Raw genomic sequence first — 16,477 nt, 5'->3', positions numbered from 1 at the left:
GGGACCCTGTAAGTGACAGGCTGTGGAACTTCAGTCCTATGAGCTTCTTGGTAGGCCACGTCTGTCTACAACTAGGGAGGGTTCGTTAATATAGTCCTAAATTGGAGCTCAAGGGAACAATATTCCACTTACCAAAGAACAATAATGACAACAAACATTTGTATTTACTCAGTAGTTTGCTTTATTTGGTTTACTTGTCATGAACAGCCTGTGAACTGGGTGGGGAAGCAGGACAGACTTTTTTTTTTTTTTAAGATTTTATTTATTTATTTGACAGAGAGAGAGACAGCCAGTGAGAGAGGGAACGCAAACAGGGGGAGTGGGAGAGGAAGAAGCAGGCTCCCAGCGGAGGAACCCGATGTGGGGCTCGATCCCAGGATTCTGGGATCACGCCCTGAGCCGAAGGCAGACGCTTAATGACTGAGCCACCCAGGTGCCCCAGGACGGGCATGGTTTTTAATGGACTAGTTATAAGCAGAACATTTAGTCTCCGAGATGTGTCCCCCACCATTGCGTGGTCAACGAATGACAGAGCACCATGTGAGCCTGTATTTTAGTAAATAGGACGCTATTCCCACGAGACCATACTGCATGGAAACTGGGGTGAGAGGACCAGATGAGGAGCTGGGTTTGAGTCAGAAGTTATGCGCCACCAGGAGCTCTCATAAGGAGCACACCATTTACTACAGAATTGGACTTACCTGGTAAGGTGTTTGCATTGACCATATTGACCTGGACATTGCCAATGTCGCCTTGGTAATAAGCTTGTGGTGTGGACAACAGGCTCTTACGGTGTCGCATTTCATTTGGGGAAACTAGACGTTTTTTGATCATCAGCTTTGTACTGAGTAGTTCTCTTAGAAAACAAGCTTTCCCCTCTCAGGTATAGACTATTTGGAATTGATTTAGTATTCCCTTTTAGATTTCATGGGTAACTTCTTTTTGTTGGTTTGAAATTGATTTTATATCATCTTTTGCCTTTTATTTTATAATCTGTATCTTAACTTCCTTTGGGAAGGATAACATTGACAAGAGGGCAGCAGAGGGATTCATTCTTTATGTGAATATAGCTGGGTGGTTTTTTTGTTTTTTTTGGCTTCTACCGTAGATCTATGATCGTATTCTGTCAATCTCCTCTCGAGAGGGCGAGACTGTTGAATTGGATAAGCCTGTGATGGCAGAGGGTAATGTGGAAGTTTGGCTTAATTCTCTCCTGGAGGAGTCTCAGGCCTCCTTGCATCTTGTGATTCGCCAGGCAGCTGCAAATATTCAAGAAACAGGTTTCCAGCTGATTGAATTTCTTTCTTCCTTCCCTGCTCAGGTCAGTGTATTGAAATTGGAAAGTATTTTCTATGGAATAGTCATTTTAGATCTCATACATTGTCTGTTGTAAGCTACACAACTGGCTGTAATTTAAGACTGGACCAGAATTAAGATTTTCATAAGAATTTCTTAATACACATAAGCTTAAAGGTTTCAGCTGCAGATTATATATATATATGTATATACATATATATATATGTATATATATATGTATATATATAGTCTTACATATGTTATATATATGTTTTCTTTATATTTTTTTAACTTAAAAGGTTTTTTCCTACTGAATCTCTTTAATAAATAAATCATAAAAAAGTACTGCATGTATGCTTTGCCAGAAAGACAAAAAATGTATTTTAGCATTAGAATGCAGAAAATGTTGTTTTCTTAGCCATTATGATCAATAAAGATTTTGTGAATATCTACCATGTGTAAACCTTGGGTTCAAGGAAAACAGGTTTAAGACATATTCTTTACCTTCCGGTAACTTAAAGTCTATATAGCAAGGAAATATGACTTTAACAGTAAATGATTTAAAATTATAAGGAAAAAATTGTGGATGCATCATGAGGCTGTATGTAATTGCCAGGTGAACAGTATGAATAGAATTTCCATAGGTTTCCAAACAATGAATCAAGTTGATGTAATCAAGGATGGCCTTACATTTGCATATTAATCACCATTATTCTCGTATTGTAATTTCTGTTTAAATATATTAATATGCTGTATACACTCATAAAGCTTTTTTGTTTCCATAAGGTTGGATTATTGGGAATTCAAATGATATGGACACGGGATTCAGAAGAAGCCCTCAGAAATGCCAAATTTGATAAAAAAATCATGCAGAAAACCAATCAGTCTTTTCTGGAGCTATTGAACACATTGATAGGCATCACAACAAAGGATCTGAGTTCCATGGAACGAGTCAAATATGAGACTTTGATTACTATTCATGTGCACCAAAGGGATATCTTTGATGACCTGGTAAAAACGTTATAAATGCTATGTTATATACAGAAAAGCAAATACTAGGTTCTGTCTCTGTTTACTCACTGGAACTGGTTTGAATGAATTCAAAGAATAGGTTAGATTCAGGCAAAGGGTCATCTTCATGATGAGACATTGTCAGATTTTCTTTTTCGGTCTTTAACCGAAATTTCAGTGCCATGTCGATGATCTCTGCTGAGGTGTTATTGAGCAATTCGAGTCTATTTTTAAAATTATTTATGTGATCATTGTTAACACTAAACTTACAGGTAGCATCCTAAAAAGCTTTCATTTGTCTTGTGCTCCCGTTAGTTCGTAGTTAAGGATTACCAATTTCTTGTTGTAGAGAAATAAGTAACAGCGCTAGTAGAGTTGCTCTGTGCTTCCTCTAAGGCTTTTGATAAATCCCATCTTTAACAAATTTTGCTACCTTATATGTCATTGATTGCCAGTGGCCTTTCCTGATAGGGTTGGTGACGTTCAGGTGTCATGCAGATTTTTGCCTGTAAAGAGAGGACAGAGTGACAAACAGAGTTTAGTAGCCATAGAAAACAGAAAGTGTAAAAAGAAATGAAATTTGTCCTCTACTCTAAAATAGGACATTAGATAAGAGGCCAGAAGCTCTTATTTTCATAATAATTTGCTAAATCATGTCTCACCCCATTATGTAAAAAAGATCATAAAAGATTGGTTCTGATGTACTGGGAGGAAGTTCTTTCAAGCTGCTGTGGTCTAATCTCCTCTCTTAACAGTTAAGCACACCATTTTCCTCTCTGAGAAATAAAGAGTTCGAGATAATTTTAGATTTATTATTTGTCAAAGAAAAACGATTAAAAAGGCTTAAAATTGTGGTTAAAAAATTCAGGCAAAAGCATTGTGGGACAATAACCTGCCATTTGGATGTTAGACATTTTGGCCTGCTGCAAATCCTAGGAAAAACAATGAATGGATTAAAAAAAAAACCCAGCAGTGTATTTTGTCATAATCATAAGAGATGCCTTTTTCCCAGTGAGATTGTTTGATTCTGTCTTTGTATGCCAGGACATGTTTTTTGTAGATTGTACTTTTTATAGTTAGGGCTGTGGTATGGGCATTGAAGGGTGCAATGAGAGAAATGAATCTCTTACTATTAAAATATGGCCTGCTCATATGCACCCCAATGTTCATAGCAGCAATGTCCACAATAGCTAAATCGTGGAAGGAGCCGAGATGCCCTTCAACAGATGACTGGATTAAGAAGTTGTGGTCCATATATACAATGGAATATTACTCAGCTATCAGAAAGAACGAGTTCTCAACATTTGCTACAACATGGACAGCACTGGAGGAGATAATGCTAAGTGAAATAAGTCAAGCAGAGAAAGACAACTATCATATGATTTCTCTCATCTATGGAACATAAGAACTAGGATGATCAGTAGGGGAAGAAAGGGATAAAGAAAGGGGGGTAATCAGAAAGGGGAATGAAACATGAGAGACTATGGACTATGAGAAACAAACTGAGGACTTCAGAGGGGAGGGGGGTGGGGGAATGGGATAGACCGGTGATGGGTAGTAAGGAGGGCACGTATTGCATGGTGCACTGGGTGTTATACACAACTAATGAATCATCGAGCCTTACATCGGAAACCGGGGATGTACTGTATGGTGACTAACATAATATAATAAAAAATCATTTAAAAAAAAATAATAAAATATGGCCTGCTATTTCAATTGGTGGGCACAATTAGGGATTTCTCCTGAATTTTTCTATTCCCGAATCTTCTAAAGTGTCCTTTCTGCTGATCAGTAAATGAACGGGTTGCACGGTGATGCAGTTGACATCTCCGAACCAGTTGGGTTGTCTCTGAGTTCCATTTGCATCCCACTATGATCTACATGAATGGTAGTGTGCATATTTAATACGTGGTTCTCATCTCAGCTTTAACGTATATCTTTTGCATTTCAGTGTCACATGCATATCAAGAGCCCTACAGACTTTGAGTGGCTGAAACAGTGCAGATTTTATTTTAACGAAGATTCTGACAAGATGATGATCCACGTCACAGATGTGGCTTTCATATACCAGAATGAATTTTTAGGCTGCACTGACAGGCTTGTCATAACTCCACTCACAGACAGGTGATGGAAGGGTTCTGTGATTCCACAACCTCTCTCCCTCCGCTCCCTCCGCTCCCTCCGCTCCCTCCCCAACATTTTTATTCTCTTGAGTTACTCAGGGGATTTCTGCTTCATGTCTCTTTAGGGTTTAGAGGCTCTTTTATACCAAAGTCTTTGAAATTCGGTATTTTTAGCTTTACATGTGGGTCTTTGCTTAGGATTTAGATTTGTGACTGAAATGCTTTGTTTCCTTTGCTTTCAGTCTTAGGGAGGCTAAGTTTAAATGACCTCAGTGGACATCAAATGGACAAGGAAAGGAGTTAATTGCCATGTGTCCATAGGTGGAAATCACAGTTGGCCTCGGGGGCTGCTTTGGGGACGGTGGCACCTGCTGTTGTTAGCAACAGTTAAGATGGTTTTTTAGAAGGAAAGAAATTGAGTATCAATCCAGGTGAAAAGTGATGGGGAGGACGGTGGCCTGGACACGGGGAGCTCTCGGTTGTCTTCTGCCTCTCATGCAAAAACTGCTAGCCAGAGGCGCCTCACAGCTTCCCCAGCCTCAGTTTCTTCATCTGTCAGATGAAACAGGCTGTCTCTAAGAGTCCTTCCATGGCTCATGGTCTGTAATTCCCTTAGTTCCTTTTGAACTTCAGGGCATCCACTAATTGTGCATACGCTCTGCTCCAGGACTCCCTGAGTACCTGTTTTGGACAAAATGGCTGAAGGCTAAAATCAGTATTTGGTCGAAGTAGAAGCTGAAGCTGGATATCATTCATTTTCATGAAGTGAAAGTCTGGGCTATTAGATTAAAAATATTATCAGACAAAACAGAAATTTGACATAACAACCCTGTTGCTCCCATGCTGCTCGATTGCTCGAATGTTCCTTCTGCTTGTTCGTGATGCTAAATGCAATGCTGACTTTGAACAGAGAGGTTTCATTGTCATTCTCCCCCTCTCCATCCTCTTTCTAGTCCTTCTTATGCCCGGATTGAAGATGATTTCTTTTTAATAATAATTTTTTATTATGTTATGTTAGTCACCATACAGTACATCCCCAGTTTTTTTTTTTTTTTAAGATTTTATTTATTTATTCGACAGAGATAGAGACAGCCAGCGAGAGAGGGAACACAAGCAGGGGGAGTGGGAGAGGAAGAAGCAGGCTCATAGAGGAGGAGCCTGACGTGGGGCTCGATCCCATAACGCCGGGATCACGCCCTGAGCCGAAAGCAGACGCTTAACCGCTGTGCCACCCAGGCGCCCCCCCAGTTTTTGATGTAAAGTTCCATGATTCATTACTGTGTATAGCACCCAGTGTACCATGCAATACGTGCCCTCCTTAATACCCATCACCAGCCTATCCCATTCCCCCCACCCCCGAAGCCCTCAGTTTGTTTCCTAGAGTCCATAGTCTCTCATGGTTCGTTCCCCCTTCTGTTTACCCCCCCTTCATTCTTCCCTTCCTTCTCCTACCGATCTTTCTGCTATTTCTTATGTTCCATAAATGAATGAAACCATATGATAATTGTCTTTCTCTGCTTGACTTATTTCACTTAGCATTATCTCCTCCAGTCCCGTCCATGTTGCTTCAAATGTTGTGAAATTGTTCTTTTTGATGGCTGAGTAATATTCCATTGTATATATGGACCACATCTTCTTAATCCAGTCATCTGTTGAAGGGCATCTCGGCTCCTTCCACAATTTAGCTATTATGGACAATGCTGCTATGAACATTGGGGTGCATATTACCCCAAAGATACAGACAGATTGAAGATGATTTATACTGATGTGCTTGGACGTCCAAGCAGTATCTGTCTTTGTTTTGAAGTGCAGAGGTGGCTAATCACAAAATATGACCAATTCCTTGAAACATTAGAAGTCTGACACATGTCTTCTTGGGCTAATGTCAGGTGTCAGCAGGGCTGTGCTCCCTCCTGGAGTCTGTAAGGCAGAGCCCACTTCCTGTGCTTTTAGGTTGTTGGCAGAATTCCTTTCTTGGCAGTGGAGGGCCCGCTGCTCGGTTTTCTTGCTGACTGTCAGCAGAGGGCTGTTCCCAGATTTGGGAGCCTATAGCGTTCCTTGGTTCATGACCCCGTCTTCCATCTTCACAGACAGCAGTGGTGCTTTGAGACCGGTTTGTGCATCGACTCTCTCCTGTCTTCAGTCCTGTGTCTGACCTGGTCTTCTGCCTCCCTCTTCCCCTCTCAAGGACTCATATGATTAGACTGGGCCCAACAGATAATCCAGGGTAATCTCCCCTCACAAGGCCTTTGACATTATAGCTCCAAAGTCCCGTGAGTCATTCAAGGAAACTTATTACAGGTTTCAGGGATCAGAACAGCTCTGGGGAGCTGTGATGCTGCCTCTTGCACTCTCTCCCCTCTCTGGGAAGGTGCCATGCAGATTTTCATATTCTCAGTGCACTAGTCATTCATTACTCCTTTTCATCTTTCCCAGCACTCTTTTCTTTTTGATCCTCTATCTTCACACAGCTTCCGGGACATCACACTCTCCTGGCTCTTCACACTCTTCCGGTTGTCCCTTTATACCCCTTCTTTTGGTTCCCTTTATCTTCCTGGTCTAAACGTAGAACATGCCAGGACACTTGTCCATCTATGCTCACTGCTCAGGGGATCTCATGTGGCTTTAAGTGTCATCCAGTTGTGGACTCCCCAGTCTGCACCCAACCAGGGCCTCTCCCCTGAACTCCAGACACATATATCCACTTGCCTGAGTAACGTGTCCACTTGGATGCGTGCGGGGAATTTACACTTACCATGTTTGATTGCCCCCCACAAGCCCGCCTTCCTGTGGTCTTCCCCATTTTAACAAATGGCGATTCCATCCTTTGGTTGCCCAAACCAAAATCCTTGGAGCATCCTTGATGCCTTCCTTTTTTTCCTTGCTTCATTATCCCATCTATCATCAGGTTTGCTCAGCACCATTTTCGGAATTCATCCAGGATGTGACCACTTTTTACCTCTTTGCTGTTGTCATGCTGCTCCAGGCCACCATGATCTCTAGCCTGGATTATTGCCATAGTCTTGTAACTGGTCTCCCTGCGTCTGCCATTGCCTCCCCCCAGAGTCTGTTGTCAATTCAGACACTGGGATATAAGTCTTGTTCTGTCACCTCTTTGCTTCAGTCCCTCCACTATCTTTCTGTCTCACCCACAATAAACCCCAGTGTCCTCATGTTGACCTGCAGGGCCTGGTATGAGTTGGCTCCAGCTGGTTTTCTCTTTCTTTTTCCTCATTCAGCTCCGGCCACTTGCTTCTTGGCTGTTCCTTGGACAGCACACTTTTGCTTCAGAGCCCTTACACTTGCTGTTGCCTTGACCTGGAATCCTTCTTCCCTTTAGTACTCTCATAGCTTGCTTCCTCACCTCCTTCTGGGCTCTGCTCAAATGTCACCTCAGAGGGGTCTTCATACCCCCCACATGAAGCAGTGATCCCCTCATCCCTTGCCCTCCCAACCAGCTTTATTGTTTCTGTTTCCTATTTTTAAATAACTTGTTTCCTTCCTTTAGGATGTTAGCTAAAGAGCTGACATGGACTTCCCGTGATTTATTTACTATTCCTAGAATAGTGCTGTCACATTATAGGTGCTAAATAAGCATTTCCCGAATGAATGCAAGAAATGTTTATTTTCAGAGTCACATCTTTGTGGTGAAAAATTTAAATAGTACAAGGACATACAGTTGAAAGTATGAGAGTAATTTTTTTTCTGTTTCTAAAAAACAACAGTTTATTTCCTTTCCTTCTAGAAATTTCTAATGCTTGTTTGTCAAAATTCTTTTTAATTTTTACATAGAGTTATAGACTATACAGAGTTCTCTGCAGCTTAATTCTTTCATCATGTTCATTGTCTTGTACATCTTTCTGTATCAAAAAAACTTGAGAATTTTAAAAACAAAGTAGGTATCTATAAATATATAAATAGAAGTGATTCCAAAGTTTGTCTCAGCCTGTCTCTCCCTAAATGTTCAATTGCTTTTTTTTCTTTATCTTAATTATGGGAGAAGTGAGTCACCATTTTTTTTTCTTTTTTTCGGTCACTGGGATTCCACAGCGAGATCTGCTGCCCTTTTACAGAAGAATTCTTCGCTAAAATTAATACTTACAAAAATCAAAGATCAGGGGCATTGATCTTCTTGTCAGTCTTTTGCTGATTGCCCTGTGGAAATTCAACAACGTTGGTGGCTTTAGTCTCTGGGAAGCTCACCATTAGATGGATGGAGCTGCTGATATTCCAGATTAGATAAAATAGTTGTTCTAATTCACTAAAAATATATAGCACCGTTCTCTGAAAGCTCATGGTAGTTTTCATGGCTAGTCCTTCCTTCCGCTCTGGGCACAAGCAGAGAAGACCGGAGTCATTCCTACTACACCGTCACACAGGCAGAGGGCAGCAGAGATCAAAGGCTGGTGGAAGCTGCTTATTGCTTGATAAGAAATGTGGATAGGTCTACATGTTGTGCCCTGGACTCTGCCCTCAACAGCTGTGTGTCTTGGCCAACACACCTAACCTCTCTGATTCCCTCCGTTTGGAATCACTGTGTGGACTAGAGGTGATGGATGTAGGCGCCCAGGCCTGGCAGCCAGTAAATGTATTACAGTTGCTGTGACTCCGCTTTCTCTCAGTCGTCAATAACACGTTCTTTATCGGTGTTGCCTTTTGTTTCTCCATAAGCATGTTCTATCATCAGAGTCTATAATTAAACCAAAGAAAAGAAACAAAGAAAAATAAGTTTCCTATTGCCTGTCCCATCATTGCCTTAAGAGAATTTTTAGCATTTTAGAATCAATACTGTTTAAGAATAGGAGCTGAAAACACTATGAATGTTGGTGATGGATTTGGTTAAATTGAGTGCCGTCAGAAGGCCTGGGTCGTGGGGTTGGTCATTGTTGGTTCAGCATGATGGTCACATTCTACATCTCTTTCTCTTTTTTCTTAAATCTCTTGGTGTGATAGACAGGAAGGAATACAATTTTATTTTATTTTTATTTTATTTTTTTTAAGTAGCCTACATGCCCACCTTGGGGTTTGATCACAACCCTGAGATCCAGAGTCACATGCTCTATAGTGGAGCAAGCTGGGTGCCCCCACATTGTGCATGTCTAATTCCAGCAGCTGTTGGGATAGGAGGAACCAAATAAGACTGCACAGCTGGACTGGCACAAGACGTTTATTTAGTAAGCGTTCATAGAGTACTACTTACCAGGGTAAGAAGTTGGAGGTACGAGTGTGGATTACACCCCGTTCGTGAGAGCAGAGACCTTAGGGCAGTCTGCTGGGGAGACAGAAAGCTGCAGAACACACCACTAAAGCACCTAAAAGTCCAAACTCTGTTGCTGATTTTTGAAATCAGCAAAGAGACTGGGAAGAAAAGCAGGAAAGGGTGGAGGAGAGGTACACACATCTAGAATATTCTGGAGGGTCCTGTGAACATGGACATGAAGATCCGTGCTCGTCTCTGAAAGGCGAGTCCTAGAGGAGTCTGGGTGCCAGCCTAGCAGCTGGGCTGAAGCCTCACCCAGCGGGGGAAGGAAGGGATCAAGCGCCTGGCTTGCCCGCTCCCTTTTCATGTAAGTAGGGTGCCTTTAAGGCACCTTAATAACAAGCTGCTGCTTCAGTTCAAATATAGACCCAAATGATACCACTCGCAAAGAAGGGTTTGCAAGACAGAGTAGCTGGGTGGCCAGAGTTCCCAGAGATTTACTCCTTACCCTGGCAGGGTGGACATGTTCTAGAACCGGGTAGCATGAGGGCTTGCCGCTAGACAGGTAAGCTCGAGTCTCGGCTCTGCCGCCACAATCCCCAGAAAAGGAATCCCATCTCTGTGAGCCTTTCCCCTCATCTGTAAAATGGGAAAAACAGCAGTAGCTTCCCTGCAGGGTTCTCTGGGCTTACATGAGATCCTGTAGGTGGAGCACATCATGTTAACTTTATTACAGAGACTGCTCGGCCGGGGAGAATGAAAGTGCAAGACGAGAAATAAAACCTTGAATTAAAAGGCAAAATCAGAGCGAACTTTGGTGTCCTCCTGAGTTTATACCTACATTGTCTTCTTTATATTGAGGCTCTATATACATTCAGGGCTAAGTCATTTACCAGCCTTTTTTAGGAACCCACTTCTGATAAAATACAGACTCTAGAGGACCTCCAGTTGGTGTGCTCACCGTTTATTTCCACCCTTCATGCTGGACAATCACTTTATATCATTTGAAATTTTTTTCAAGTCCAAATGAATGCTTTGTAGAGTTCAGCTACAGGAAAGCCCAAAACTGCATTACTTTATAGATTACCTCCTTTGACAACACAGGGCGATGCTGGGGGATCAAGTAATTCATCAGCGAGTTATCAGGTTCGCTATTTCCTTCCCAGGTACTCTTGTATTTTCTTCCCAGAATCTTTTATTTGTTAATATCATGCAGAAAGAGACAGTAGAAGGTATGTGCAGGTACAGTAGCTGCTCCCAGTGATAGATCGAAGATGTGATTATTTAGCAATGTGTGATTCCAATCTCAGGTGATCATCGGTCCCCAAGTGCAACAGATTATTGATTCTTGGATTCAAAAGGGAATTAATCTTTTTTCTTTTTTTCTTTTTTTAAACTAACAAACAAACCAACCCCAAATGTCATGGGAATGGAAAGTACAGCATGGAGAGTATGGTCAATAATACTGTAATACACTTAGGGTACCCATTTTTATAATATACATAATTGTTGAATCACTGTATTTTACACCTGAAACTAATAGACATCAACTACACTGCAAATAAAAATTTAAAAGTTTTCAAAAAAAAAAAAAAAAGATTATTTGAGGTGGGAGGGGCAGAGGCAGAGGGAGAGAGCTAGAAAGAATACCAAGCAGACTCTGTGATGAGCCTGGAGCCCAACATGGGCTCGATCTCATGACCCTGAAATCCCAACCTGAGCCGAAAGCAAGAGTCAAGTGCTTAACCAACTGCACCGCCCAAGTGCCCCAAAGGACGATTAATCTAATGGTTCCCAGTCTGTTCCATAGAATACTATTCTTTAAAGATTGGTAGGTTTTTGTGAAAAAGTTGCCAAATAAATTTTGGAAATGCTCTGTACTATTTTTCATACTTGGAGAATCTCACTGTACATTTTCATGAGAAAGCCCATTGAACCTTTTTAAGACTTTTCAAGCTTATTTGGCCATAGACCATCCCTTCCTTTTTCCTTTACACATGTTAATATCCATGAGGAAAGCATATGTTAGGATGCAGTTTGGGAGATGTTATGTAGGGACAGTGGCTTGAGTTTTCCATTTTGAAATCTGGTGCAGGGTTCGTTTTACTGTGATGTTTCAGAAGCGTCTTCTAGGTGCTGGCGGTGTGGTTCTAGTGATGTCTCTATTCCTCAAGGTGTTACATCACACTGGCTCAAGCTCTGGGAATGAGCATGGGAGGAGCTCCTGCCGGACCTGCAGGAACAGGGAAAACAGAAACGACTAAAGATATGGGACGATGTCTTGGAAAATATGTCGTGGTTTTCAATTGTTCTGACCAAATGGATTTCCGAGGACTTGGACGGATTTTTAAAGGTGAGAGTTACAGTTTTTACTTGATGACAAATTTAAACTAAGGTGGAATATCTTGTTAAGATTTATTTTTCAACCATTGGCTACATTGTAGTGTCATTTTTCAAGTTTGTGCAACTTTTTGGAAACTCGGAATCTCACCAGCATTGTGTGGATCAAATGTCAACATCACTTGCCTTCGTAATGTTCCTTTATCCCTGCAGGTTGGCTGTTTCCAGATAAAGTACCACATGGTGAATTATTTTGGGGGCACTCTGTGCATAGTCTATTTGTTCAAGTTTATTTTTGAACAGACTTATCTCTGGCTTGTCTTGGCAGCTGCAAAATGCCCTTTTCCTTGGCTTTTCGAAATTATATACTAATTGGATTTTCTATTTAATTTCCCTTCGAAGGACTGGCACAGTCTGGATCCTGGGGTTGTTTTGATGAATTTAACCGTATCGATTTACCAGTTCTGTCAGTGGCAGCCCAGCAAATTTCCATTATTCTGACATGTAAAAAGGAGCGGAAAAAGTCTTTTATTTTCACCGATGGAGATAATGTGACTATGAACCCTGAATTTGGACTTTTCCTGACCATGGTAAGGAACTGCAGGAAGAGCGGCTGAATGTCAGCCTTCTTATCACAGCTTTCATGCCTTGCCCGGGTCTTAGGGCACTTAGTTTCCATGAATGGAAATTGGGATGGTAATATTAACTCCTGCATGAAAGCCTTTGGTGTTAAACAAAGCTCATCTCGATAACTTGTGATGTTGTCTCTCCGGTTAAAAGGAGAGTAGGATATGGAAATGAGTTCTCCGGTTGTCAGTCCAGATTTGTTGCATGTACATGATGAATCTGAACTGGCGAGCTGGTGGGTGTGTGTTGCCCCATGACCGTGTCGTTCATCTGTGGCGTTTATCTCCTTTACAGAATCCTGGCTATGCTGGACGGCAGGAGCTCCCTGAGAACTTGAAGATTAACTTCCGCTCTGTGGCCATGATGGTGCCTGACCGGCAGATTATCATAAGGGTGAAGCTGGCTAGTTGTGGCTTCATTGACAACATTGTGTTGGCCAGGAAGTTTTTCACACTCTACAAGCTGTGCGAAGAGCAGCTTTCTAAGCAGGTGTGAGGTTCTGGAAGGTTCTCTGAACTTAGGCATACTTAGTTCTTCTCTTCGGTGAAATTTGCTCATTTTGAAAAATTGTAGACTGGGGCTGTCGGCAGATTACCTTATTCATACAAAGTAGAAAGTCATATCATTACAAAATTAATTTTACATGCATAGTTTTCTTAAGTTTGCATTTAAATAAATATTTGCAGCATAGAAATGAAATAAGTACTTTCAGAACTGATTTAAGAGCCAAAGAATTATAAATATGAATATTTGCTCTTTATCCCACCTGTACATTAATCATAATATGTGTTGTGTGTCCTCATGGTTTTTAAGAACCTCTCAATCATTGCTCTTCTCACTTCCAAGGTCCCTCATATAGTGGGCCATGCCTTGCTAATAATGCTCTGTTTTATCTATTGTCACTTTTTAAAAAAAATTATTTATTTTTATAATTTAAATTCAATTAATTAATGTATATTATTAGTTTCAGAGTTCAGTGATTCATCTACTGTACTTTTTTTTTTAAAGATTTTATTTGTTTATTTGAGAGAGAGAGAAAGAGAGAGAGCACAAGCAGGGGGAGGGGCAGAGGGAGAGGAAGAAGCAGACTCCCCACTGAGCAGGGAGCCCAACAGGGGGCTCGATCCCAGGACCCTGAGATCATGACCCGAGCCGAAGGCAGACACTTAACCAACTGAGCCACCCAGGCGCCCCTCATCTACTGTAACTTTTATCGTAACTTTTTTTCTGGTTTCCTGCACTGTTTAGAGTAGCAGGTTCTGACATCATGCAGTTTTGCAGTTAAGAGGCATGAAATTAATCCTATATTACTTTTGTATGAGTTATCTGTTGCTGTGTGACAATGGTCCCACAAATTTACTGGCTTAAAACAATACACAGTTTATTATTTCATGGTTTCTGTGGGTCAGGAGTCCTGGTACATCTTGGCTGGGTCTTCTGCATAGAGTGTAACAAGGCTTCAATCAAGTCTTGGCCCCATACTTGACTGGGGAAGGATTTACCTCTACACTCACTTCCGTTGTTGGCAGAATTCTGTTCTTGAGGTTGGAAGACTGAGGCATTCAGTTTCTTGCTGGCTGTCAGCTGGAGAAGGCTACGGTGTCAGTTCCCACAGTCTGCATGCTGTTCTCTGCCACATGGTCACTTGCCTTCTCAACGTCAGCAAGGGAAAGAGGTTCCAGCAAGAGGACTGCAACAGTCTTGTATTAGGACTCTCCAGAGAAACAGAACCAATAGGATATATGCACGTATACCTATAAAGAAATTTATAAGGTATTGGCTCACACACTTATGTAGGTAAAGAGGTCCCATGATCTGTTGTCTGTAAGCTGGAAACCAGGAAAGATGGGGGTGTAGTTTGAAGGAATGATGGTGTAGATTCTAGTCCAAGTCTGAGGGCCAGACAACAGGGAGCACTGAGGATGGGAGAAGGTTGGTATCCCAGCCCAGCAATAGGGCAGAGTGAGTGAATCCAGCCTTCTGCCTTTTTGTTCTATTCAGGGCCTCATCGCTTGGATGGGGCCCACCCACACTGGGGAGGGCCATCTTCTTTACTCAGTCCACCAGTTCAATGCTAATCTCTTCCAGAAACTCGTTTAGAGACACATTCACAAGTAATGTTTGCTCAGCTTCCTGGGCATCCTGTGGCCCACTCAAATTGACATAAAATTAACCAACACAAATCTTAAATAATGTGACCACAGAATCACATACACATAACCACACACAACCTGCTGTATTGTATAGGTTAAAGCAAATCACAGGTCCCACCACACTCAAGGGGAAAAGATCATACCAGGAGGTGGGGACCATCCCACAGATCGTTAGGACATATAAATAATAACTACCAAAAGCATATGCTAAATAATAATACACTAAAATAAGCATAAAGCTAAAACACGAATAAAACCTCCTAACATATATAACTTTGTACTCTCTTCACTCTCGCCTCCATTCCAAACTTCTTTGACTCTAGATTATTTTTTCTATTCTCCCAGCCTCACTTAAATTACATTCCCACTAAAACATTCTGAGTTTCTTCTGCTTATTGAAGCCTTTACTCACCCATTATTCTTCCTCTGTCAAGGAAGTATTTTTCCACGCTGTTTCTTGCACGTCGAAAACTCCTACATCCCTGACTCCTGTCTTCCCTACTATTTCATTTCTATTTCCTTCACACCCACAGCCCTGCTCACGGGGTCATTGTCAAATGAAATGAGTCAGCGTTGGCCCCAGGCTACTGTCGGGGTGAGCATTTTGTAAGCCTCACTTCGTGCCGCAGATTTAGCTGAGTCCTGTTCCGAGACGTTTTCCTTAATTCCACATATACCAGCACTTCCAAGTCATTGTTACTTTTTGGTGAGTTTGTTCACACTTTTTATCATGTTACGTCTATTAGAAATTTAAACTCCTTGAAGGTAGGAACTCAGTCTGAATATTTTGCTTAGCTCCATCCTCTAAACGACGAGTATGGAGTGATTCACACTGCTCCACTTACCGCAGCAGATAATGGAATAACATTAACTTTACCGTTTTAACCGTCTTTAAGTGTACAATTCAGGGTGTTAAGTATTTACAATGCGGGACGCCTGGGTGGCTCAGTTGGTTAAGCATCTGCCTTTGGCTCAGGTCATGATCCCAGGGTCCTGGGATCGAGTCCTGCACATCGGGCTCCTTGCTCGGCGGGGAGCTTGCTTCTTCCTCTGCCTGCTGCTCCCCCTGCTTGTGCTCTCTCTCTCTCTCTCAAATAAATAAATAAAATCTTTTAAAAAAATCCCTAAAACAACAAAAAAAGTATATTCACAATGCAATGAAACAGATCTCTATAACTTTTTCCTCTTGCAAAACTGAACCTCTATACCCATTAAGTGGCAATTCCTCTCTTACTCTTCGCCTCCGCCCCTGCTAAGCACCATTCTACTTCTTGTTTCTATGCATTTTACTGCTTTAGGTACCGCATGTAAGGTGGATCCTACAGCATTTGTCTTCTTTGACTGGCTTAGTTTGCTTAGCATGAACTTGAAGGCTCGTCCATGGTGTAGGAGATGACAGGGCTTGGTTCCTTTTTATGACTGAATAACATTCCATTGTCTGTGTACGCCACATTTTGTTTTTCCAATCACCTGTCCACGGGCATTTGAGTTGCTTCCGCCGGTGGCTATTGTGAATACTGTTGCTGTGAACGTGGGTGTGCAAAAATCTATTTGAGATCCTGCTTTCAATTATTTGGGTATATACCCAGAAGTGGGATTTCTGGATCATATGGTAGCTCTATTTTCAATTTTTTGAGCAACTGCCATACTCTTTTCTATAGTGGTTGGATAATTTGGGGCATGAGGGTGGCTTCTTTGGTTGAAGATCTGACTCTTGATTTCAGCTC

General features: G+C 41.7%; 1 protein-coding gene across 1 annotated transcript in view; it reads left to right on the top strand.

Moving 5' to 3' along the window:
- DNAH5 (dynein axonemal heavy chain 5) overlaps positions 1-16,477 on the top strand; it is a 253,231-nt gene that overhangs the window by 120,851 nt on the left and 115,903 nt on the right. The window contains exons 33-38 of the mRNA XM_057312162.1: positions 1,109-1,321; positions 2,083-2,307; positions 4,259-4,431; positions 11,805-11,983; positions 12,373-12,560; positions 12,892-13,086. Of these exons, the coding sequence (XP_057168145.1) occupies positions 1,109-1,321; positions 2,083-2,307; positions 4,259-4,431; positions 11,805-11,983; positions 12,373-12,560; positions 12,892-13,086 (1,173 nt within the window). The remainder of the gene's footprint in view (positions 1-1,108; positions 1,322-2,082; positions 2,308-4,258; positions 4,432-11,804; positions 11,984-12,372; positions 12,561-12,891; positions 13,087-16,477) is intronic.

The sequence above is a fragment of the Ursus arctos genome, unplaced genomic scaffold (assembly GCF_023065955.2).
Source record: "Ursus arctos isolate Adak ecotype North America unplaced genomic scaffold, UrsArc2.0 scaffold_15, whole genome shotgun sequence".
NCBI lineage: Eukaryota > Metazoa > Chordata > Mammalia > Carnivora > Ursidae > Ursus > Ursus arctos.
This window is presented reverse-complemented; position numbering and strand designations above follow the sequence as displayed.